The sequence below is a fragment of the Phycodurus eques genome, chromosome 3 (assembly GCF_024500275.1).
Source record: "Phycodurus eques isolate BA_2022a chromosome 3, UOR_Pequ_1.1, whole genome shotgun sequence".
Lineage (NCBI taxonomy): Eukaryota > Metazoa > Chordata > Actinopteri > Syngnathiformes > Syngnathidae > Phycodurus > Phycodurus eques.
The window spans coordinates 13,666,357-13,690,402 of record NC_084527.1 but is presented as its reverse complement, the minus strand read 5'-3'; the positions used below and the strand labels follow the sequence as shown (position 1 = coordinate 13,690,402).

At 41.1% G+C, this 24,046-nt stretch overlaps 1 protein-coding gene across 1 annotated transcript in view; it reads left to right on the top strand.

Annotated features, from left to right (window-relative positions):
- The first annotated feature begins 377 nt into the window (after positions 1-377).
- The window catches only part of LOC133399556 (collagen alpha-1(XXVII) chain B-like), a 67,268-nt gene continuing 43,599 nt past the window's right edge, over positions 378-24,046 (top strand). The window contains exons 1-7 of the mRNA XM_061671122.1: positions 378-665; positions 2,377-2,456; positions 5,288-6,561; positions 11,704-11,757; positions 16,579-16,632; positions 18,551-18,604; positions 20,302-20,355. Of these exons, the coding sequence (XP_061527106.1) occupies positions 550-665; positions 2,377-2,456; positions 5,288-6,561; positions 11,704-11,757; positions 16,579-16,632; positions 18,551-18,604; positions 20,302-20,355 (1,686 nt within the window). The 5' untranslated portion in view covers positions 378-549. The remainder of the gene's footprint in view (positions 666-2,376; positions 2,457-5,287; positions 6,562-11,703; positions 11,758-16,578; positions 16,633-18,550; positions 18,605-20,301; positions 20,356-24,046) is intronic.

Genomic DNA, 24,046 nt, shown 5'->3' with positions numbered 1-24,046 from the left:
AATCTTAAAGGTCATTGGTGGGTTTATTTAATTTGAAAACTAATGTTTACCTTCACTTTAACTTGATGAAGATGTGTTACCAGAGGTGCTGTGGTGTTTAGGGTTTTTGATTCATTGCCACATTCCCTTTGTCGAGATCCTGGGAGGTCTCCAGAGACACTTAAATCTCCAATCTCCACTCACTCATGCAAGAGGAGCTCGGCAAAGCAGCCCCCGGCAGCAGTTTGAGGGGCTGCACACAGCCTGCATGAGGGAGGAGGACACACCTTCAAGTCCCTGCTGCTGCAGCTCCACAGCGCGACAGAGGGAGGCATCCCCCCCACCCCTCCCTCACTCCTCACACAAGAAACTTTCATTTTCGGGAAGTCTGCACGCTTGCAACACACACAAACGCGCGCAATGCCGGCGTGAATGTGATCCAAGAGTGGCGCACGGATCACGCGCGCAGGTGGAAGACCATGACAGACGGCATCGATTGCGCTCCTTTCTCTTGCAAACTTGACGAAGTTTTTTTTTTTTTTTTTTAAATAACCACAATGGCAACCCGGGATGGAAAGAGCTCCTCTGCCTCATCCGGACAGGAGTGAAGCCCCCCCAAGAAAGAATGAAGTAACCGCTATGGAGGCGGACAATGCCCCGCACTCTGAACTCAAAGGAGCCGGGGGGTGAGTCGGCTTTTTTTCTTCTTTTTATCACTTTTGCATCGAATTTCTGCACGCAAGGATTACTATAAACATGACTTCATTCATGCACCATCACTTCTATAAACTTTAAAACCTATGCAAGCACGTTGAGCTGCACAAACTCCTCACGTAAACGACAAATATGAGAAAGTTTCGTTGGAAGTTCCAGGGCAGTTTTTATCGTCCCGTTTTGGCATCTGAACTGGGATTTTGTGTCCAAAAATAAATAAAATAATAAATAAAATATATATGAGAGGAGGAGACAAGTCCTCCCCTCCCACGCTGTGCATCATCTTCTGTTTATTGGATGCATACCCCAAAAAGGAGGAGAAAAAGAAGAAGAAAAAAGCAGTGTTGCATCATATCTCTCATTGGTAGTCTAACAGTACTGTACATACAGTGTGAGTGGAGTGCACACCCACTTTTCTTTTTGGTTTAACATCTGAGAGAGAGAGAGAGAGAGAGAGAGAGAGAGGGAGAGAGAGAGAGAGAGAGAGAGAGAGAGTCCTGAATGGGATCTAATGGCAGTGGAGTGGTTTGACCGCTGGTTTTCAGCAGCTCTCTGGGAAAAACCACAAATGTAATAAACTTCCTGTATTACAAGCGCTGTTCCAGAGCCACACACAACCACAATATCAGCTACAGGAGTGTAAAATAAGCCTTTAAAAAAAAAAAAAAAAAAAAAAACACCGCCGTTATCACCTAGCCTGGGAAATAACTAGAATACTGTTTACTCCTAAAATAATAAAAGGCGATGGAACTACTTAAGCATAAAACATGTTAATTTGGAGGTTGCAGTCGGTCAATAGGAGCACACCTATTGCTCGGACTAAGCAAGATGACTGTGTTCACATTTGTCCACAAATTGATTCTTAGATCCAAACCGCAATCCAAAAATGGTGCATTTTGTAAGGCATCGTAGTGTAGTGGTTCATATACAGTAGCTGACTTTGATGCAGCTGGCGCGAGATGAATTCTCACTCAGTCTGTCTTTAAGTCCCCTTAGACTCTCTTTCACTTAACGTTGGCATCTTTAATATTGAACCAAAAATTGGCCGGTGCAAAGCACATGGATGCCTGTGAATACAGTATTGTCATGATCCAGGTCATTGTATTCTCAGGGCATTGAATTGATCTTCTGGTTTTCTTTGAAGAACTATGGGACAGTGCCTCTGGTGGATTTCGTGAAAAAAAACTCAAACTTCTGTCCGCTGGGTGGGATTTTGTGTTGAGATGGTGGTGTGCTTCCCAACTGAAATCTCACCAAGAGTTTCTGTTTTTAAAAAGGACCAGGAGATCCTCTGTTCTGTCACCCACGAATGCCACAAGGAGCAGGTGGTTCCAATGCCTGTACTGAATGTTCAGCAAGCCCCCATGCTTTTTGTTTAACCGCTGCTCTGCATCTTTGGTCCATGCAGCATTCAGATTAACCAGATCTGCTCCAAGAATCAGTTCCACACCTTCAAGTGGTTTAGGTCTGATTGTCTGGGTTGGGGGTTTAAAACTACGTCAGCTCACCTTACCGTGTGGAGTTTGTGTAGTTTCTCTTCTATTATTCTGACTTATATACAGTGTATAAGTATATATACAGTATGCATACAGGTGTGAGCCATGTCCTTGAAGGTGACCAGTTTTGAATAGATAGATGAATGGATGTTTTGTCTTTAAAATGTCTTTTTTTAATGTGCCCTAGGAGAGTCCTGATTCTTTGGACCATTCTCTGTTGCACCTGCTCTCTCACACTGGCTCAAAGTATTTCCAGCACAAAGACAAGTATGCTTTAACTTTGTTTTTGAATGGAAAGAAACATGCAGACACGTGGCGGCAACACACCAGATGCTATGTCTGCGGGGGAGAATTCATATACTAGATTTACACAGATTTTCATGATATGTGCCCTGGGACTGAGTGGCGACCAGTCCAAAGTGTAATCTGCCTTTTGCCCAAACTGGGATTGACCCCCAGCTGCCCGTGACCTTGAACAGGATAAGCGATATAGATAACGTATGGATGGATGGATTTACACAGGGAGTCACAATTTTCTGACTACTTTGATCCCAATTGGGGCTCCAGATTACTGTATAAGGAATATGTTGACATGTCGAGGCCCACAGTACACCCGTCTTCTAGAGCACTCGTCCCAGATGAGCCGAAGCCTAACCCAGCGGATTTTGGGCGAGAGGTGGGGTACACCCTGGACTGGTCGCCAGCCAGTCACAGACAGTCCATTTACTAAAATGTTTTTTCGAAATTCATTGTAGTGTAAATTAAAGAGGTAAGGTTAAAAAAAACAAAACAAAAATAGTGATAAGGGAAGGGCAATGAGAGTACAACAGTTATGAAAATAACAATGCCAGAAAGAAGCGCTATGGTTGATTGTTTTTAGTAAATTTGGGTTGGTACTTGATTTTTTTTGCAGGCGTTTTCAATTCTTGTTCTTCAGCAGGAGGTGGAAGATAGCCTCAGGCAGTCCCTCTCCAGTATGCAAGCAAAGCTGTGAAAGTAGATCAAGGATCATTTGATAAAAGACCAAATTTACTTGAATATTAACAATCAAAAGTCATACTCAGTTGGAAATATGCTAGACTTTTCTTCTCAGTTTCTGTTATTGTATTTTTAATATGGGATGATTCTTCTTAGGGCGGCTGGCCTCCTTGCTGTCTGCACACAGTGACTGTGCAGGGTTTCCTTCTCATCCTGTGTCTAAATGTATTTCTCCTCTGCTCAACTCCGAATTGATTGTTAAAGCAGCACCCCCCTTGCACTTTATGTAGAGAAAACACGTGCACATTTGAGATCTTTATATAAGCTGGGAATTTCGCCACCACACGTACTTAGCGGATTAACGTACAGTATCCAAGAAGAGCTGATTGGCCCTGGATGATTTTCCGACCTCTTGAAGCGAAACACAGCGCCTTTGTTTGACAGCACCACACCAGAGGCTGCAGCTCCATAGTGGAGACTTTCCAACTTTTTTATGTCAGACTTTTGAATAGAGTACTGATTGATGCTTCGGCTTTGAAACTAAAATTGAAATTTCACTTTTTTTCATTATGATGTGAATAGTATTTATACTAATAATTGTTTAAAGTGAACATTGAGATGTTGGAAAATGAAACTCACGAGAGATTCATTCAACTGGAACCAAACACAATCTACACAGCGTGTTTCTATGTGATGAAATATGGATTTGATCAAATTCTACAAAGCTGTGGAGCACTATACAGCGCAATAAAAATGGCCAAATATGTGACAACTACCTCGATCTCCCTCCCATGAGACGCAAGTGGTACTACAACCAGAAAATTGCCTGCAGTATTTTCATGGGATTCTTGTTCTGGCTATCATCTTTATTTATCGCTACACTAATGCATCTCTTAAAATACCACAGCTGTCCTCTCTGGGGACCTGTTCAGCTATAATTTCAGTGATGGTTTTAATGGTGACTGATGTAACAACTACAAAGTGTGCTTGATTTGTTGCCGTGTACTGAAAATCAAATTCATTAATTTTTTACATGACTGCCTTCCATTTGTTTACTTTTGACATTTGTGAAAAGCATGCTTTTTATCGTGACATCTAGAGAAGAAGGTCACTGCACAAATAACTGTACAGTGGAAGATTGAAGTTGAATGCCAATGAGGTCTTACAATATACAGAGGGTCCTCAGTTTACAATGGCGTTCCATTCTTACGGTGGTGACGTAACCTGAATTTGTACTTCGGATGTAGGAACACGGTGTTATCAATAATATAAGTCGATAGAGTAGTCAAGCCATAATTACGGGAAATATTTGTCGGAAAAAAAGAATTTGAGGCCATAAATATAAAACAAAGAAAGGAAAAGCACAGCAACTACCGTGCTAACTAAGATTACCTTCTTGTGATGGATTGCACGTCGTTCATAACATTGAATGAAACTGATGAAAACCCTGTATGTATTAATGACATACAGTGCAGTATCTAGTGAAAGTAGCTTCTAAAAACTGCCGTCACGCATGACATCAGACAGTAATGCTGCATATTGCGATTTATGGAACTGTGTCTCATGCCTGAGATTAAATAAAAAAAAAAAATAAAAAAATAAAAAGTAATAAAATGAGGAATACATTACCGAAGTTAAGCAAAATGATCTGCCAATAGAACAGGAAAATCTGACCTGGCAAGATTTCTTAAAAACAGGTCAAACATAGCTAGCCTCAACAGCCCCCCCACATAGAAAATTATAGTATAGTTAATGTAGTTATAATACCTGCACCTACAGAATTCTGGCATTTCTTCATTTAAATGAGACTCATAACTAGTAAACAAGTTATAATATGTTATTAAGATTTTTAAGGAAAATCTTGCAAGTGAAATGCTCTTCCACAAAACTGCGTGGTAAAAAGAAACATCTTGGCAGACAAAGATCAAGCATATTTTGCCTTGTTTTGAGCTATTTAATCTAGGTTAGATGGTATCCGCTGACATCCGTTTGTGTTGGAACTGCGTGTCTGGACAGGAAAGATGCAAATGGAGGGCCATACAGAATTATAAAGTTGTCTGAATTGAACGAAACTCAAAATGTTGCAAAATGCTGACTTCTCCCCTCTGTATCTTTTGAAGATGTAGATATTCTGCAGCAGTTGGGTCTCTCTGGGCAAAGGGCAGGCGGGTCGACATCTTGGAGCGCTCGACCCATCCCGAATGGCGTCATCCCGTTCAAGTCTGGTGTTATTCTCACCCCGAGAGCGCGCGTCCGTGTGCCTATGCGCGCTGTCATCCCAGCTTCATACACCACTACCAATCTCTCCCTTATTCTCAGCCTGTCGGTTCACCGCATCAACAGTGCCTTTCTTTTCTCGATTGTGTCCAAGAGGGGGAAAATGCAGCTCGGTGTGCAGTTCACACTGGGCAAGGTCCTTCTTTACGTGGGCCACAGAAACTCTGTTGCATTCGACTATGATGTTTATGATGGTCAGTGGCACAGTCTGGCCTTGGAAATCCGAGGCCACCAGGTGTTCTTGCACACATTGTGCGGGAACAAAAACCTGCATGCAGATTTGCGTGCCAAAAAAGTGAATACGTTTGATCCGGAGGGCTCGTTCCTACTCGGGAATACAAACCGCAACGCGGTGCAATTTGAAGGCGCCATCTGCCAGTTCGAAATCTATCCGTCATCAGTGGCGGCTCATAACTATTGTAATTACATTAAGAAACATTGCAGAGAAGCCGACACGTATCGGCCCGTCTTTGCACCCCTGCTACCTCTAATTTCCATAGATCCAAACATGACTCACACAACGGCACTGGCATTAACTCAGTTATCCCAGGAGACCCCAAAACCTATTTCATTCTCAGCGGAGGAATCTTTTTTTGTTCCAAGTGATCATTTGCTGATTGAGAAAGGCCCATCTATGTATTGGACTCCTAAACCTACTGTTGCTGCTGCATCTGTCAGTCAAGTGGACCATCCAGTGTTGGAGAGACCAACTCAAACTGTGACCACATCTTTCTGGACAAGTGCGACACCACCAACAAGGGAGCTACCTTTGCAAACAGGTGACAACACAAAGCAAAGTGATGTCAACTCCCTTGTTGGGCATGGAATTACGGATTTACCAACCTCTACAAGACCGCCAGAGACCCGACTTCAGACCACGAGCGATTACACACGGGCATCCCACTCAAGGTCGTTCTTTCTACAGAACGAGCAACTGTCCACCGTTGCACCAAAGAAACCTGAGCCCAAAGTAACCCGTGTAGAGGATGTCAAAACCATGCCAGTTATTCCTGTCACTCCTGCTGCCTTAGATGACTTCCAAACATTCGACCTGGGACCGACCCTCGTTTCGCTGTTGGCAGGACCACCTGGACTTAAGGGAGAACCAGGACCTCCGGTGAGTGTGTGGAGAATAAGTCACTTCTTTCAAACCTATGTGCAAGAGTTCCTGGTCCAGTTCTGTCAGCATAGTGTTTATTTTACAAATGATTATGATTAATTAGACCATTTCACAACTCTTGGCTGCCGTATGCATGTGGGCTAATCCCTAATACGACTTTGATTCACATTCATATGCAAGACCGCGCTGGTGGCCTCAATCCTGCTGACGTGGATATTGAACACGTCTCTAAGGTTTGAGCTTTTGTAAACCTGGAGCACTCTGTGTTGATATGTTCAAATTAGAACGTCTGCTTTCCCTGACTAATGTTTATTGTTCTTAAATGACATCTCAACTTGTCAAACCAGAGTGGAATCCCCTTTTAGCTGTGCTAGAAATAGGCACTCATATAAACAGCCTTGGCCTATTACCTTAGTCAGTTACTGCCACTATTACTTTAACTGACTCCATGACAAAAGCACACTATCAGGAGGCAGAATTAACTAGTTAAACTGAAAAATACCTTACATTTTGAATTAAGTCCATTTAGAGGAGGTGCAGAGAGAAATGAATCCCCTTCAACCACACTGGCAGCATTGCTCTAGGCATGCTAATTGGTGCACACTATACTATACACTATAAATTTTGACTTCTGTACAGAAATACCTCAACTATTATTTCAATGGGCGGCAGGGTGACCAACTGGTTAGCACATCTGCCTCATAGTTCTAAGGACCCGGGTTCAAATCTGGCCTCGCCTGTGTAGAGTTTGCATGTTCTCCCCGTGCCTGCGTGGGTTTTCTCCGGGTACTATGTTTTCCTTCTACATTCCAAAAACATGCACGGTAAGTTAACTGAAAACTCTAAATTGCCTGTAGGTGTGAATTTGAGTGTGAATGGTTGTTTGTTTATATGTGCCCTGCGATTGGCATGCCCATGCATGCTGCTTGAAGGTCAGCAATGTCAATTCTATCAATGACTCTTCTCTAGCACTTTACCTTTTTAAGCAAGAACCCTTACTTCATCCCTGGGACCCAAACTTGTGAAAATGCATCATACAGGCATCATCATGTTTTGCCACAACATATACACCATGTGTATCTATTACAGCAAACATGCAACATAAGACCATTTGACAGAAAAGTGTCTGTTTGCTTGATTATCAGTAAAGTAGCTTAGAGTAGGACAGCACGATGGATAGTGGTTTTAACATCTGCTTCACAGTTCTAAGGGTTGGGTTTTGAATCCGGGCCTCATCGTAATCACTAGTTCTCCATGCTCCATCAATCAACCTTTTTTCATATAGAAATTTTCATACGAAGATTGTAACTCAACTGTATTTCACTATAGTCTATGTCTAATAGCTGAAAGAAATTATGACAGACAAAGTTGTTGATCAAAAATAACTGCCAGGAAACGCTACAAGACTCAATAGGGAAACTGGAGTCTGAGTAAAAGTATCTTAAAGTGAAGTAGTGATAAGTTTTAAAACCAGTGGTGACTTCACATACAGGTAGTAAGAAATGGTCATCATGTAGTGCTGAGTTATTTACTGTGACTGATATTTATCTGTTTTATAATCATTTAGTGACCAAAAAGTAGTTGGTGTGTTTTTAGTTCTATCCCAGCCATTGATTCATGTTTAGCTAGCTTCAGCATATACGTAAAACATTGATTTAGCCTCCAGTGCTCACATTTTTGTAACTACAGACTCTATGGACATTTTTCAGTCACAAGTTTGATATTAAACAATATTACTTAGCATATTAAGTTGAAGAAATATAAGTATCCTTTAATACTGACTTTCCGTTCTGCATAGCTTTGCAGTGTTAGCAGTTAGCCGCGTCAGCATGTTTCCCCTTGACGTTAATAAGATCACTGCAGTCTTGTTCGCTGTCTCTCCGTGGAACACAAAATGCTTACACACATTTTCCATTGTTGAAAAGACTGACCATGCATTAGCACATGTGACCCAACCAAAAAAAAGTTTTGAAATAAATCTTTCCTGCTGTGGTTATGAAGGAAACCGCAACTCTGTGAGCCACTCAGACAATCTCTACGAGAGCAGAAATTGCTGCCAATCACTTGGGTGGTGAAGGTCATGTTCCCGATAATTCGCGTGACTGCGTAACTTGCTTATGTCTGCTTTTACATCGTTTACACAGATTTCCATGGCAACTGTACTATTTTCTTCACCAAGTCTATTAAAGACATGGTATCTATTTCACAGGTTGTAAATTGAACAAAAAGAAAAGAATTTACATGCGTTTCAGCTTTTCCACAAATCCTTCAGCTTTCACCAGTCTAGCTGGAGTAGCAGTGCTATGCTCCATTCATTCATTTTTTAGTTATCAATATTCTAAAGTAAATGGTTGCAATCCTGTCAAAATAAGAGGAGAAATTCAAGACTACTAAGTGAAGATAACTTGGAAAGTCACTGTTAACCAATTTTGATTTTCGAACCGTGATTACATAATCAGCACCTAGTGGTTAGCATGACTGCCTTTACAGTTTTGAAGTTGGATTTGAATCAGTTTGCATGCTCTCTCCCCATGTTTACGTGGATTTTCTGGTTGACTGGTGACAAGTCCAGCGTGTACTCGCCTCTCGCCCAGTCAGCTAGGATAGGCATTATTTTTTTTAGAGCCTTAAAATACAAACATTTGAATACGGGGTTCAAAGTGGACGTTTTTAAAAACGACGCCTCCACCGCTGATTTTAATTGTAATTACATTTCTTACTAAGTCTGTAAAAGTCATACATGTGATTACAAATCACATGTATGGAGAAAAAGTGTATTTAAAATTAAAAGATGTCAAACAGATGCTCTGGGTACTTTTTCCTTGACAAAGTGACATCACCACCTCATAGCCTGGCATGCTGATTACAGAATTTTCAGTCATTTTTGTCTGCTGTAGCGAAACAGCAAAAACGCAAAGAAAAAAAAAAAGACTTTCCCTCTTTACATTTGTCATGTAAAAGTATTCCATGTTTTCAGAAGAGCATGAGCCACGACTCTTAGAAGTCACAGTTTTTACATTTGCATTCGCTATTTCGTTGACACGAATCTTAGCAAGATTAAACCAATTATATGTAATTTCACCCATGACCTTGGGCCTTGATGAGTCTCACTGGAAGCCTTTCCATAACTTATTCAGATGGAAAAAAATCTGAGGTGGGTAGTAACGCGCTACATTTACTCCGTTACATTTACTCAAGTCAAATTTTGGATAAATTGTACTTGTGAGAGTAGTTTGAATGAACAATAGTTTTTACTTTTACTTGAGTATTTATGTGAAGAAGAATTGATACTTTTACTCCATTACAATGATCGACATGCTGCTCACTACTTTTATTTATCCATTATTACGCATGCAATCTATTTTTAGACTTCATCATCGACTTCCACATAGGGCGCTGTTGCGCCAATCCAACATGAACCCTCGTGTCATTTGTCTCCAATTTACCATCTGACGGCACAAGGTAGTCACATGACCGCACACGAACCCTTTGTGGGCCAATCAAAGTCACTCATTTTAGGGAAAAAAATAAACACCCGCACAAGTGTTTACTTTACAGACTCTGAAAAACAACAGCTTTGTTATGCAGCTCTTACACCTCGGGTTAAGTTGTAGATGTTTCTCTCTCTCTCACACACACACAGGCACACACACACACACACACACACACACACTTTCAAGTGTGGTCAGCAAGCAGCTTCTTCATGAAGTAATTTAATCGAATAAAGCAAATAATGTTTCTGTAGGGCCCAATGCATGTGTTGTTGGTTTTTGGGCAGTTAAAAACTGAAATAGTGGCAAGTGTGTGGGGATTCCCATGCATTAATATTGTTTCATTTTATTTGACGTTGGTGCTCTGACTTTTTTTATTATTATTTTTTTAATAAATGAAAAGTTGCTCACAAGTTACTCTTTAATTGAGTAGGTTTTTGACTGAATACTTTTTTACTCTTACTCAAGTAAACATTTGGGGGGCTACTTTTTACTTTTACTTGAGTCATCTTATTCTAAAGTAACAGTATTCTTACTTGAGTACAATATTTGGCTACTCTACCCACTTCTGTAAAAAGTGCAGCTCTACGCGACCTGTAAGGGCTTTGAATGACTAATAATTACAAGAAGTTGATTTCAAATGGACAAACTCAAACTGTTATACCTCTATTTATTAAAAGGTTCTCTGGTAGGACAGCACGGTCGGAGAGTGGTTAGCATGTCCAATTTACAGTTCTAGGCCTCCTTCCTATTTGGACTTTGCATGTTCCCCCTGTGCTTGCCTGGGTTTTCTGTGGGTCTTCCGGCATTCCAAAAACATGCATTTGAGGTTAATTGAAGACTCAATCATCCATAGGTATGAATGTCAGTGTAAATGGTTGTTTGTCTGTGCTGTATGTAGCGTGTGATTGACTGGCGACCAGTGCAGGCTGGGATAGGCTCCAGCTCACTCATGACCAAATGAGGACAAGAGATATACTGTAGAAAATGAATGGATGCAACTAAACACTAAGCTGTTCTTAAATACACTCATTTCATAGCGGGTGGTTATGAAGATAATATTATTTCCATTAAATCCCTTTTCCCAAATCAGCACTTTTAAACAACACAACAAATGTTTCTGCTTTTCCACTAAGTGTATTATTACATTATGTACAAATTCCTACTACCGTATATTCTCGTGAGAACAAGCTTGATCTTGTTTTTGCTGGCACCATGGGGAAACTAACCAACACTGCTAACATCTCTAGTGAGCTCATGTTCCTCAGATCCCTCATTAGTTTTGACCTTTCCGAGCCTTGCTAATTCACGTATGAAATTGTTTTAAAGCTCGGCAATGGCCTTCATTAAAGCGTGTCGCCTTGCTCGTTCTCTATGTCACAAGTGACTTTACCAGCTTGAGGAATATTGGCTTTGCAAGGGTCACTTGTACCCTTAATAAGACATTTTCTGGCCTGCCAGTATTTCACTCACCCATGGTTTTACCCGTCTGGTACGTAATAGCATTTCAATAGCTGTTAATATCTTATGTGACCTTCATTACAAATCTGACATGAATATACACCTGTTGTTACATCATTTTACTTGCGCATTTATAGACTCGTAAAGATGAAATATACCGTATATAATCTGACATCATTCTTTCCAGGGCTTTCAAGGACTTCCAGGATTACCAGGAAAAGCAGGGAAGCGAGGTCCATTGGTGAGTGAATTGTCCTCACTCACTTTTCCTCCCTTTTTTCTCTCAAGACTCTCAAGAACCTTTGGAGTAGTAGAAGCTGATGGCTTAGCAGCCCCCGCGGGCTCTTAGCCTGGTTAGCGCACTCATTCTCAACCCGGGGGGGTCAGTGATAATGTGTGTTCAAGCCTTGGGTAGGACAACGCTGGATGTTGTGCTGCAAGATAAAATGAGTTTGGGAGTATTTTTGATTTATCTTTTACCCATTGTAATTGTTTTTCTACATAAAATATGTATTTTATACTGTAAATAAATTGAGAAAAGAGCTGAGAATATTGCCATTAATTTCATGTAAATGTAGGGGGAAAATACTAGATCGATCAGGATATACTGTGTATCATTAACTGGATATAAAATTACTTATATCAGTTTTTAATTTGTTTTCCATATCGCACAGCACTGTGCAGTAACATCTTTTGTATGATCATATCATACAATGAAATGATGAGAATATGACCAAATCGAAAAGAAATCTTACCGATATGCAATATCGATAATGGAACCGGTATCGTTAAATTCCCTAGTCAAGATCAAGGTGGTCCGGGAAGAACATAAATATTTGGCTTGGAACCCCAGAGGAGTGTTGGTACCGCAATTTATAGTCGTACTTTGAGTCACTCCAGTAGGTCATCAATGGAACCACACTGGTTTCCAGGATACAAACTGGCAACTGTTTGTTCACGGCCTGCTAACTAATAAAACAATGGAAAAATGAGTTACTAAATCTGATCTCATTATACCAGAAAGAAATGGTGCAATTGGTCTTTTACAGAGCTGCTGTATAACCTTTGAGTCCTTCTTGTGGTATTGGATGAGGGCTGGGGGGTCGGGGGTGTACTCCACCTGCCCATGAGACTGTGCTATGTTGGACGTCAGAGGAGCTGGCTTGTTGCAGCCCAATTCCTTTAAACAGCAAAGAAAGAAGTCTTTGTCCCCATCATATTAAAAGCATTTAAAGACCCTGGCTGGAGCTCAGCGGGTCTTTGCAGTGGCACACCAACCACTTTGAGGTTCATTCATCAGTCAGCACCGGAGACCCAAATGTAGGCCACTGACACTTGGAGTATTACTGACTGTTTTCATGAACTGGCAGAAATTTCCCCAGATACTTTGCGGGATTAGAGAGAAATAGGCAAGATTAGAATTAATTACCTTGCAGTAGCACAAAAAGTCTACTCATGGGGGGAAAAAAATCATCATCAGTAACACTAAAATTACACATTTATTGGAATGGAAACTGTGTGTAATTACATTTAACACATTTGCAAACATCCATCCAACCATTTTTCTTTCTTTTAGCTCTGAGAAATCCCTTGCAATCGAACCCCTCCGAATTTTTATTGAAGATCCTTGGTTTAGCCTATCCCAGCAGACTTCGCGTGAAAGGCGGACTACACCGTGCTCTGGTCGCCAGTCAATCACAGAGCACGCTTGAAAACATCAAAATGAGCAAAACAAAAGATTTTAAACTATTTTAAACTTTGTATAACTTAAATATCTTTTTTTTTTATTACTGTGAATTGCCTGTGTACTCCGCCTCTCTCTCTCGAAGTCAACTGGGAACAGCTCCATATCATCTGTTACTCTAATGTGGAAACACACTATACAAAATGAATGGATGATTGCAAATTCTCATTGCAGCAGTAAAAAGCGAAATATGAACCCAAGTATGAAGGCAGGAATGTCAATATTAACAATTCATACCGTGACAAAACTATTCAACACCCTTTGCAACATGTACACATTTTCAATAGATTTGCAATGAACCGATAAAACGACTTGAAAAGGCTCTTTCAATGGTGCTTGCTTGGAATAATAGCTTGTGTTGAACATTTTAAATTGTCTTGTTCTGTTAGTTCATCGCAAACTGTTTACTACTTACCATAGCGTTTCAAATGATTTTGAGTGTAGTTCTCTGCAGAAAGATAATATGCGATGATGGAAAAATATCTGTATGTTGTAAATTATACAGTATTATGCTGCCAGAAGAAAACAGTTCTATATGAATTATCACCAAATTAGCAGGGTAGGTCTGTAGTTTTTTTTTTTTCCTTTTACATGTATTATAATCATCAGAGTAAAAGCACGGTGAAGGTGTTAGTGGGTCTGTTGTGTACTAATGGCCCGTAAAAACAGTAGTCTCTCCTGTAAAAGTCATTGACACACGTAGTAAATATGCCTGCCTCCGTCTGAAGGTGTCAGGTGTGCGTGTGTTTGGTTACCTGTGGACATTTGTGCTTAATGTCTCTCCATTGCAAGCTCAAGTTTTAGTCATCACAAGAGGCTGCAGCACAATCATTAATTTGTACCGCCCTTTCTTTGTTCCATATCTGACAATAATGACTTCCATACGTTTTAATCTGGAGCATAAAAACGGGGGAATTCACTGAAATGAAAATCTATGGATGAGCTTCTGTTAAGTGTCTCCATATGTCCAGCGCCTGCAAGGGGGAAGAATGGTGGGGGTCCTTTTTTCTGAAGAGGGGGCTGGAGGGGGGAAGAAGAAGGGTGGGGGTCCTTTTTTTCTGGAGGGCGGGCTGGAGGGGGGGCAGGAGGCTCTTTGACTTCTCCCCCACAAGCTGACAAGTGAAGTCAGATAAAAAACAGAGATGTGGAAAGGATCACCGAGGTGGAATCTGATCCCTTTCTTTCACTTCCGGTGCAGAGGGCTTCACAACTTCTGGGAGTCCTGAATAAGTCAAAGAATGGGCAGAAGATACAGTGGCTTCCTGTTCAGGCATTTGAACATATTTTAATGCTCAAGATTATGCCTTCTCAGCATTTCTTGAACACTAGGATCCCTCATGTTGCTTTACTTTTCCGAGCAGCCCCTCTTTGTAGTTTGCCTTAATTTATGATCCCATCAACGGTAACATATATTTCCACTTCTGCCCACCTGGTCTGACTTGCTTTCGTTAAAAAAAAAAAAAAAATTAAAAAAAATAACACGAAAAAATTATTTAAAAAAAATTGGCATGGATTTGCTCAAAGAATTACAACTGAGAAGGTTTTAAATCACATGCCTACACTACAGTTTATGGCACAAAGCAACTGGAGGAGGGGGCGATACGATGTGATGGATGAGCGGCCTTCACATCATGAGACCCCATTTACCAGTGGAAAAGTGCGGGGGAAAGGAAAATAACCCACATTACGTGCGGAGGCAGGAGACACATGTAGGAGACTCATGAGGGCTCACAGAGCACCTAAACACAGAGGGACCCAGGGGCCGTGCCCCGGACATCAGACAGCCGGTGGAAAGGAAGGAACATGTGTGCACATGTGTTAACAGTCAGACTGTATCTAGTGGAACTTTAAGGGCCATTTTGGGATACTGGACAATACGGATGATTTGTTGTAACCATTTTCCCCATAGGGAATAATGCAGAAGATAATAGAAACAGTCAAACTGTTGTGATCATCAAACCTGTATTAACTATACAGGTAATGTATTATGTAAAATTTGACATTGTCATACAGTTGTAAAAATAAATGAACCACTGTTTTTTTTTAACACTTTTTTTTTGTTGCACAAAATAATAGATTGTGTGTGTGTGACTGTGACCTTTTATTGCTCAGTATTTTTCTCATTGTCTTTATGTCTCAAAAGTATTCTCTTTTTTTATTTGTCTCTTGTCATACTAGAATGGCTCCAACTACCAGAGACAAATTCCTTGTGTGTTTTTTGGACATACTTGGCAAAATAAAGATGATTCTGATTATAACAGTGGCCTTTCTTTTGTGCGACTTTATTAGCATATTTCCCCCCCTTTTTTTTTTTTTTTGTCCTGTTCGGCTGTTTGGTCAAGCAGAATGGAGGATCTGTATCCCTTTTATGCCGGAACAGTTTTACTGTGTCACAGTGGAGATTTTAAGTTGTGGTTTCTTAGTATTATAATTTATATTTATTGAGAATCAGTCGATCAGTCAAACAGAACAAAGTTTCTAGAGGTGAGTGAGAAACAAAGACAAAAGAAAAGGGTACTAAGAGTAAACAAGATGAGAAAAGTAAATCATTACATATCTAGAACAATGAAACATTAGATATGAGTGTTGTATGGGGCAGTAGTGCTACACCCTGTGAGGGAAGGACAGGACAAGATAGAATAGGACAAGGACAGGAGAAGAAGCATGCAGGACAAGGGTCGTGAATCCGGCTGTACAACTGAAGTTTGGTGGGAGCAAGACGCCCCTCAACCCCCCAACCCGAAATGTCGAGAATTACAGATTGTGCACTCTTAAAACCTTTTCACAACGCACTTGGCAACGTGCAGCGCATCGTCAACTTTCCCATTCATTGTGTATGGACTGAGGGGGCGGGACCACGGAATGCCGTGTCACGGTTTGGAACATCAAGTGCAGAGGGCATCTGATGCGACATGACGCGCGGCAAAGACTCGGCAACTGTAATTTTTTTTTCGTTATGCTTCACTTCAGTTCCGTTCAGATGGGTCTTGCAGTATGCGGTGGGCTTAGAAGCACAGGAATTGAGAGATTCCAGTGTATTGCAGGGGGTCCTCAGTTTATGACTAAGTTCCGTGTTCCGTTACTACGGTGGAAACGTAAATTGAATTTGTATGTTCGTTAGAAGGTGCTGTTAACACCTCTTACACTGGTGCGCAAACATTGTGCAGTGTCCATAACCTCAAAACCGTGTATGTCGGGACCATCGTAAACCTAGGACGCCCTGTATACAGCGTCTTCCACTTTCACCTCTGCAGAGTCCTGCTCATTTTGAATTATGACCTCTACTTGTCGTTCCTAATTACATGTTTCTGGTTTCAGGGACCAATTGGCCCACACGGAAACCCGGGTCGACCCGGACCACCTGGATTGAAGGTATAGCATAGTGTCTTACATATTTTATTAAAAAAGGCCAAAGACCAAAAAGTACACAGTCATTGGTAGTACTGTGTTGTGGTTCGTATGGCTGATTTTCATGCGGGCGGCTTGGGATATATTCTTTTCAGTTGCCACGTGATTAAGTGGGCATTGACCAGTCCAGTCAGCTGGGTTATACTCCAGATTCCCCATAACTCTGAACAGAAAAATCAGTGTAGGAATTGGATGGATGGTGCTTCTGGTGCTAATCAATACTATCACTTAAGGATTGTAAAGACAACATTATGACCTTGTTGCCGGTGTCTATCAGCATAGATGGTTGGACACCAGTAAGTAAACATTGACCTTATCGACTCACGCCTACTTGTAATGCGTATTTTAGAAAGACTACAAATCTTCCTGTTTTTCCCCACCAAACAGCAAAACAACAACAGGAACAAGCCATTTGATGCATGTTGGGCATGGGATCCTTCAACAATGACCTGGAAGCTCAGTTGTCGATTCAATTAAAGTCGTTGGAAAATGTGCTAATATCAGAATTTTACAGTGGGGCAAAGCCTTTCAGCATTTACGGGAAGGATCTTTGCAGATGTGAACCAAAAAGACGCCTCACAATCACTTATAGGTACTGTTTTGGTGAGAGTACGATCACATGTGTATTTTTTTACAGTACTTGTTGAGTTCACTTTTTCTTACTGAGGTCAAATCCTCAACAATGAGCAACTCTTTTCACCTCTTAAAAAGCCTCTTGTTTCCTTTCGGGTGAAGCAAGCAGTGTCAAGTGCGCCCAGACTAATTTACAATTGCTTGACATCAGCATGTGTTGCAGCTTTGATATGTTAAGAGAGCTGCTTGCTAAGAATAATATGTCAAGCTGATGTCACAGGGGACTTGTGTATGTTATACTTTCCATGAATGAGAGATGTTTGTATATCAGGTAAACCCATTAAAATGCATTCATTTTCTACCGCATATTCCACCATGGTCATCAACGCTTGCCATCACGCCACAACTCATCGTCCAGTAGAACGAAACCCGCTTACTTCCAACCGAAGAGCGGATTGTGAGTTAGTTGAGGTTTGTTTTGTATGTGTTATGTGATCTGGTTTTAATTATGATAAATTGCGACAAGACCATGTTCAGTCACTCACTACTGAGAACTGTCTGACCATTTCATTTGACATGGAGAACAAAATTGAGATAAATAACGCCTGGAGGGTACAATTGCATTAAGCGTTTAAAAAGAAGTCACCGCATTTTGCGCTGAAATCTTTGATGATCCAGTGGAAATAAAAACCACTCTATCATGTATGTATGTTGTTTCTCTTGGCTCAAGATCTGCTCCTCCAACTGTTAAGCAATAATCAGGCTGGAGAAAATTCCCACAAAGACTTTTCATGGCCAAGTCTAGGCTGACATAGAAATGCAAAGGAAGCGATACAGTGCCGGGGTCAAATTGTTCCACTTTTAATTGAACTGCTCGTGACAAAGATGCCACAAGTACTCCTGAAAGAGAAGTTGACTAAATGCAATACCCCAGTCACCCCGCAACCAAGCCAGTGATGTCACTTTTTCCCCATGGATCTTCTACAGTAAAAATGTGCAGGCTGTTTTCTTGCTGGTGTGATTAGACATAACATGCTGACCCAGAATGCACCGAGTAGTCCCACTGCCCGAAAAGGAAAAGGAATGTTCTCCAGTCACTCCTTGACGGCTTGGTGTAAACAGAGTTCCTGGAGGGCATAAATGGCTCGCACGCTCATGTAAATACACCAACTAGAAGGATGATCTCATTACTTGCTGATAGCGTAAATGCAAACAAAGTGTCTCTGGGCCTTGGGAGTGAGTGAGTGCTTTCCCAATGTAGAGAAATTGCAGTGTAGTGTAAAAAGGAATAAATGTTTTTCTCTTGCAGGGAGAAAAAGGTGATCCTGGTCTGTCTCTTGGCCAAGCCCCAAAAGGACAAAAAGTATGTACCTCCTTCGAAAGTGACTGGTCATTTGCTGTCATTAAGATACGTTCTTGTAAATAGACACTTCTTGATTCACTCATTGACTCATTAACAAATCAGCATTTGGACTAGACCCCTTGGAATCATAATTTTGCATCTTACTAAGACATTTTGGACAATTGTATGCTTGCAACAGGCCCTTTTCTGTAACAAGCATGACTAAAATCAAGACAGGCTTAGATGAGTTTGGTGTGGCAGAACTTTCATTAAACCCTGACCTGAACCCCATCAAACACCTTGGGGTTGAATGGACTGGACTTGTCGCCAACCAACAGTTGTGCACATATAGACAAACAAGCATTCACACTTACATTAACTCCTATGGACAATGTAGAATATTCAATTAACCTAACAACATGTTTTTGTAATGTGTGAGGAAGATGGCGTATCCGAAGAAAACCCATGCAAGTGAACACCACAGGATGGCCAGAGACGAGCTCAATCAGCAGTTGGACTATAGATCTCTTATCGTTCATCTTTCTTAGACAGTTTAGACAATTGTATGCTTGCAACTTTGTGGGCAAGACCCTTTTATGTTCCAGCATGACCAAAAGCAAGGTCCGCCTCGGCACACTTGGATGTACAGTATTTCAACCCAGTCAAACACCTTTCGGATGAAAGGACAAAACTTCCCACAGACACACTACAAAATCTCAGAGAAAGTCTTCTCAAACGAGTAGAAGCTTTTGTAAGGGGGAAGCTCTGTAAAGTGGTGCTTTAAGATATAAGTGAAACGACTTACGAGTTTTCGAGATACGAACCGCTGTTCGGAGGATTTATTTATTTTTTGATTTGGCTTGCAGGTAAAAATCTGAGATACGAGTGCTGTATGGGGGCAGTGAAATCAACTAATTTCTCAATGAGCAGCAGTTTGGCAGATAGTCAACAATTCTTCTTCTGTTTCCCCCCCGAGTTGAAGTTTTCTGTCAAACTAAACACAAAACAAAGATAATTACATGTTGTGTAATTAAAACAACCACATAACTTTTGCCTTAGTAACGCTTAGAAATGCGAACAAACAATGCAAAATGCCATACACAGGCTAACAAATAGGATCAGTGCCATGGTGTTATAAACCTCTCATGCAACAGATATTTGAAAACAAACCTTAGAGCAAAATGCAGACATAAAATATCAATACCCACAGGCATATATTCTTTATCCTCTGTGAAGAACGGCTAATATTATTGCAGCTAATTGAGAAGCTGTGACCACCCCCATAAATATCTGGATGTTTGTATTATACTGCCCCCAGGTGGTCAAGGCACTCACCCCAGAAGGAGCAGCACAATGTCCATTGAATTGAAGCAAAACATGTACTTTACATTGTATTTAATTGTCTTCACTCTGTTTTTATAAAGTAAAATATTATTGAGTGTTATTCCTCTTGTTAAAAATCCCATTACTAAACGTTTTCTTTTTTTATTCGGTGGCTGGAACAGATTATTACCGTTTCTACTAATTGCAATGAGGACAGATGACTTGTGATACAAGTGTTTTGTGTTATGAGGGTGATCACGGAACCAATTAAACTCGTATCAAAAGGCACCACTGTATAACTATATATTCTACCATTTTCAATTCCTGTTGGTACAGTGCTAAATACTTTTGCCTAACACAGCTTACATTGAATGTGACCCACTTTGTCCTTCTAGGGAGAACCTGGTGTCATAGGCCCTGCTGGACCACCTGGACAACATGGGCGAGAGGTAGGATGCATCTGTTTTGTCTCACGATCTGTTTGTTTGTACATGTAGTTAAGTCTGGCACGAAGGCATCTGTAACATGTTACAGGACCATGTGTGTGATATTGTGTCTTTTGAGCAGACATTTGAATATCAAGCCTTCTCCCTGCTCCTCCTCGTCCTCCTCCACCCTGCCCTGATGCGAAATCAATATTTCAAAGCTAAAAAGTGGATGTTGGGCTGTTGCTTGGAATGGAACGCAGGCATACCAGGAGCACACCTGTGTTCTGGATTCACTGTAGTTTGTACATCTGCAAGTCAGATTTGAAGCTGACGGAGTGAAGCGTTCCATTTGACTTGGTGACATTAGCGCACGCTCTCTCAAAAGAGGTTACCAGTTCAGTTTTAGTGCCGTCCTGCACGCTTTTGCTCATGTGTGTGATTCTTTACATGCTACATGTCAACCTGTCACATTGATGATGATGAGCAGTGAAGCCTTCCCCATATGACCTTGTTCTTTGCATTATAGCCTTGGCACTCTTCCCTAAACCCTGATATTCCGCTTTCTGGAATCACACAGCCCAAGCGATTTCCAATACTAATCTTTCCCACAGGTTATCCATTCATTTGTTTCCCAAATGGATAGTAAAGGAAGTTCTAAACACTGACACCTGCTTTGAGGCACTTTGTGCAATATGCGACATACTGTACATCAGAAAGCATTGGGCTATGCTACAGTATCTTACTATAAGCGTTAAATTGACTGGTTGAAGATTAAAATCAACACTGTTGTGGCAATGTTCTATAATACTGTAATAATCATTGGGAAACACCAGGAGTCTTCTTTTGTTGTTGTACAGTATTACTGCAGGAAGATTGTACATGGAATGCAGTAAAAAAGCTACTGTCACAATAAACATGACTCCAAACATTTGAGTAGCCAGTTACATGAAACAGAAAGTACAAAAACAACATTGGACAATTGGCGAAAGAAACGTCGAAAGAAAAATACCTTATTACTGTATGTGATCACATGTAGTAGTTTGTCCTGGGTCATTTCTATTGCAGACATAATACAGGACTGTGTGTATTGTGTTATCATTGAGTGTCTTCAATGAACCTAACATGCATGTTTTTGGAATGTGGAAGGGAAGCCAGAGCACTCGAAGAAAACCCACAACAGCACAGGGAGCACGTAGCATGGCCGGAGCCCAGATTCAAACCCAGAACCTCAGAACTATGTTGCAGATGTGCTTTGACAAATAGCTTGAAATGCCAATAAAACTATGGTGTACTGTCAGGAGAGACAAAACCACACAAGTGCCAAAATTGGTCAATTTCACTGTAACAACTACATAACCATCTTAATAAAAGGCTCTCTACATATGCAGTGCCAAATCATATAAGTGGGGCTCATTTAGCTAGCTAAATTACCCCCTGATCCATTGGTGGCCAACTCAAAGAAAGTAATGTTCTTAGCCTTGGGCCCCAAGAGTCCCATTTGAATCCCAGAGGCTCCAGGTTGAAATTCACCTCCAAATAAATCCATCCATCCATCCATCCATCCATCCATTTTCTGAGCCGCTTCTCCTCACTAGGGTCGCGGGCGTGCTGGAGCCTATCCCAGCTATCATCGGGCAGGAGGCGGTGGTACAACCTGAACTGGTTGCCAGCCAATCGCAGGGCACATACAAACAAACAACCATTCGCATTCACATTCCCACCTCCGGGCAATTTAGAGTCTCCAATTCATGCATGTTTTTGGGATGTGGGAGGAAACCGGAGTGCCCGGAGAAAACCCACGCAGGCACGGGGAGAACATGCAAACTCCACACAGGCGGCGCCGTGGATTGAACCCCGGTCCTCAGAACTGTGAGGCTGACCCTCTAACCAGTCAATCACCGTGCCACCTCCAAATAAATCTAATTTTAAAAACATTTCACAGATGTTTTTAATAAAGATTCTTAAAAACAGCAAGAAAACCATATTGTGACGCCGAATGCCAAAATTGTTGACATTCATCTGGCGGAATCCGCTTTCCAAGGAGTAACCCACCCTAAATCGACTTAGTCGTGGAGCAAGAGTATCTCCTGAGATCTACAGCAAATGGGGGAAACTATTATTTTTGCTTTGATGTGCTATTACGTGCACAGCTTTATTCTCCTTGAGGCTAAAGATTCCTTATCAATATACTAAAAGGTCACAGCAAGGTAAGGGAGTCTGCGGGAAAAGCACACACACTCACATGGCGTTAATCAAAAAAGCGCATATCTAAAATAATGTGTTATGCAATCATATAATCCAGACTGAAATCTCATCTCTCAGCATCTTTCCTCATGAGTCATAGAACATGTAGTCATGGGAAAACACTGATCTACTTCCTGATCATTTATGGTAATCTCTCGCTGGGCGTTGTCTGACAGTCTGGCTCAAATCCGGACACATCTGGGTTAAACCTTTTCACGCGCACTAATACTGCGACTGCAAATAGCGTATTCAAATTCACTTTTGCATCCAGTGAATTAAAGCGATGCGATCCCCTTGGCTCAGCTCAAGGCCACTCGACACTTCATTCCACCCAGCTGCACGCAACTAACTCCTTTACAAATCATCTGGGTCATATTCCTGCCCCGGAGCCAAAAAGACAACCTTACTCAGCACTTTTTATTCATATGTCACAAAAATTCCATCACTTGCCAGGGGTGGGGGGAAAAAGTAGTCCGGGATTCATGGACAGACTGGCCCAGTTAATGCACACCGTGGGGAGCCAGCCAGCCAGCAGCACATATTTCATGTAACCCGAAGATTAAAAAATAATATTAATAAATGAATTTGGTGCTCTTTAGAACAATAATTCATGGAATAGTTAAAAATCTCGAAGACCTAAAACTAAAACTATAAACAGAAATGCTTAACAGGCAATATACTGCCAATCAAGTTTACAGTTGACAAGAAAGATAGCTGGGATAGGCTCCAGCACGCCCGCGACCCGAGTGAGGAGAAGCGGTACAAAAAATGGATGGATGGCTGGATAGAAAAAGTGCCAAGTAGCAACATTAATGACAACACAAGTAGATCAAAACTACCTGTTTTTATTGAAGATGTGTAATACATTTTAAAAGTCTGCAGCCTTTTTTTAAATGCTGCTTTGTCAACATGTTCAATAGCTACCGTAATTTCTCGTGTATAATGCGCAGCCATGTATAATTCGCACCCACAAAGTTGACCTCAAAATTCTGGAAAACCATTCTACCGATGTATAATGTATTTTTACAATGCATGATTTTGATAATATACACATATTATGAAAACGAAGTATTATCTGTATTTTGTTAGTTTTTTCAAAGAATTATTCTGAAGTTAAGCAATTTATATTGTAACACGTAACACTTTCTTTTTATTTATTTATTTTGAAATTCACAACCCTACTTTTATTTAGTAAATGAGAAAACACACACTGTTACTCATGTTTAATTACCCAGACAGAATTTGCAAGATGGGAACAATTCTTTAAAGAAAACATGAAGGGCCAGGCACATTAAACACATTTATCTACACATTTATTTATCATCATCTGTGCAGCTTATCCTCACTAGGAACGCGGGCGTGCCAGAGCCTATCCCAGCTATCTTCGGGCGAGAGGTGGGGTACACCCTGAACTGGTCGCCAACCAATCGCAGGGCACACAAACAAACAAGCACTCTTCAATTAACCT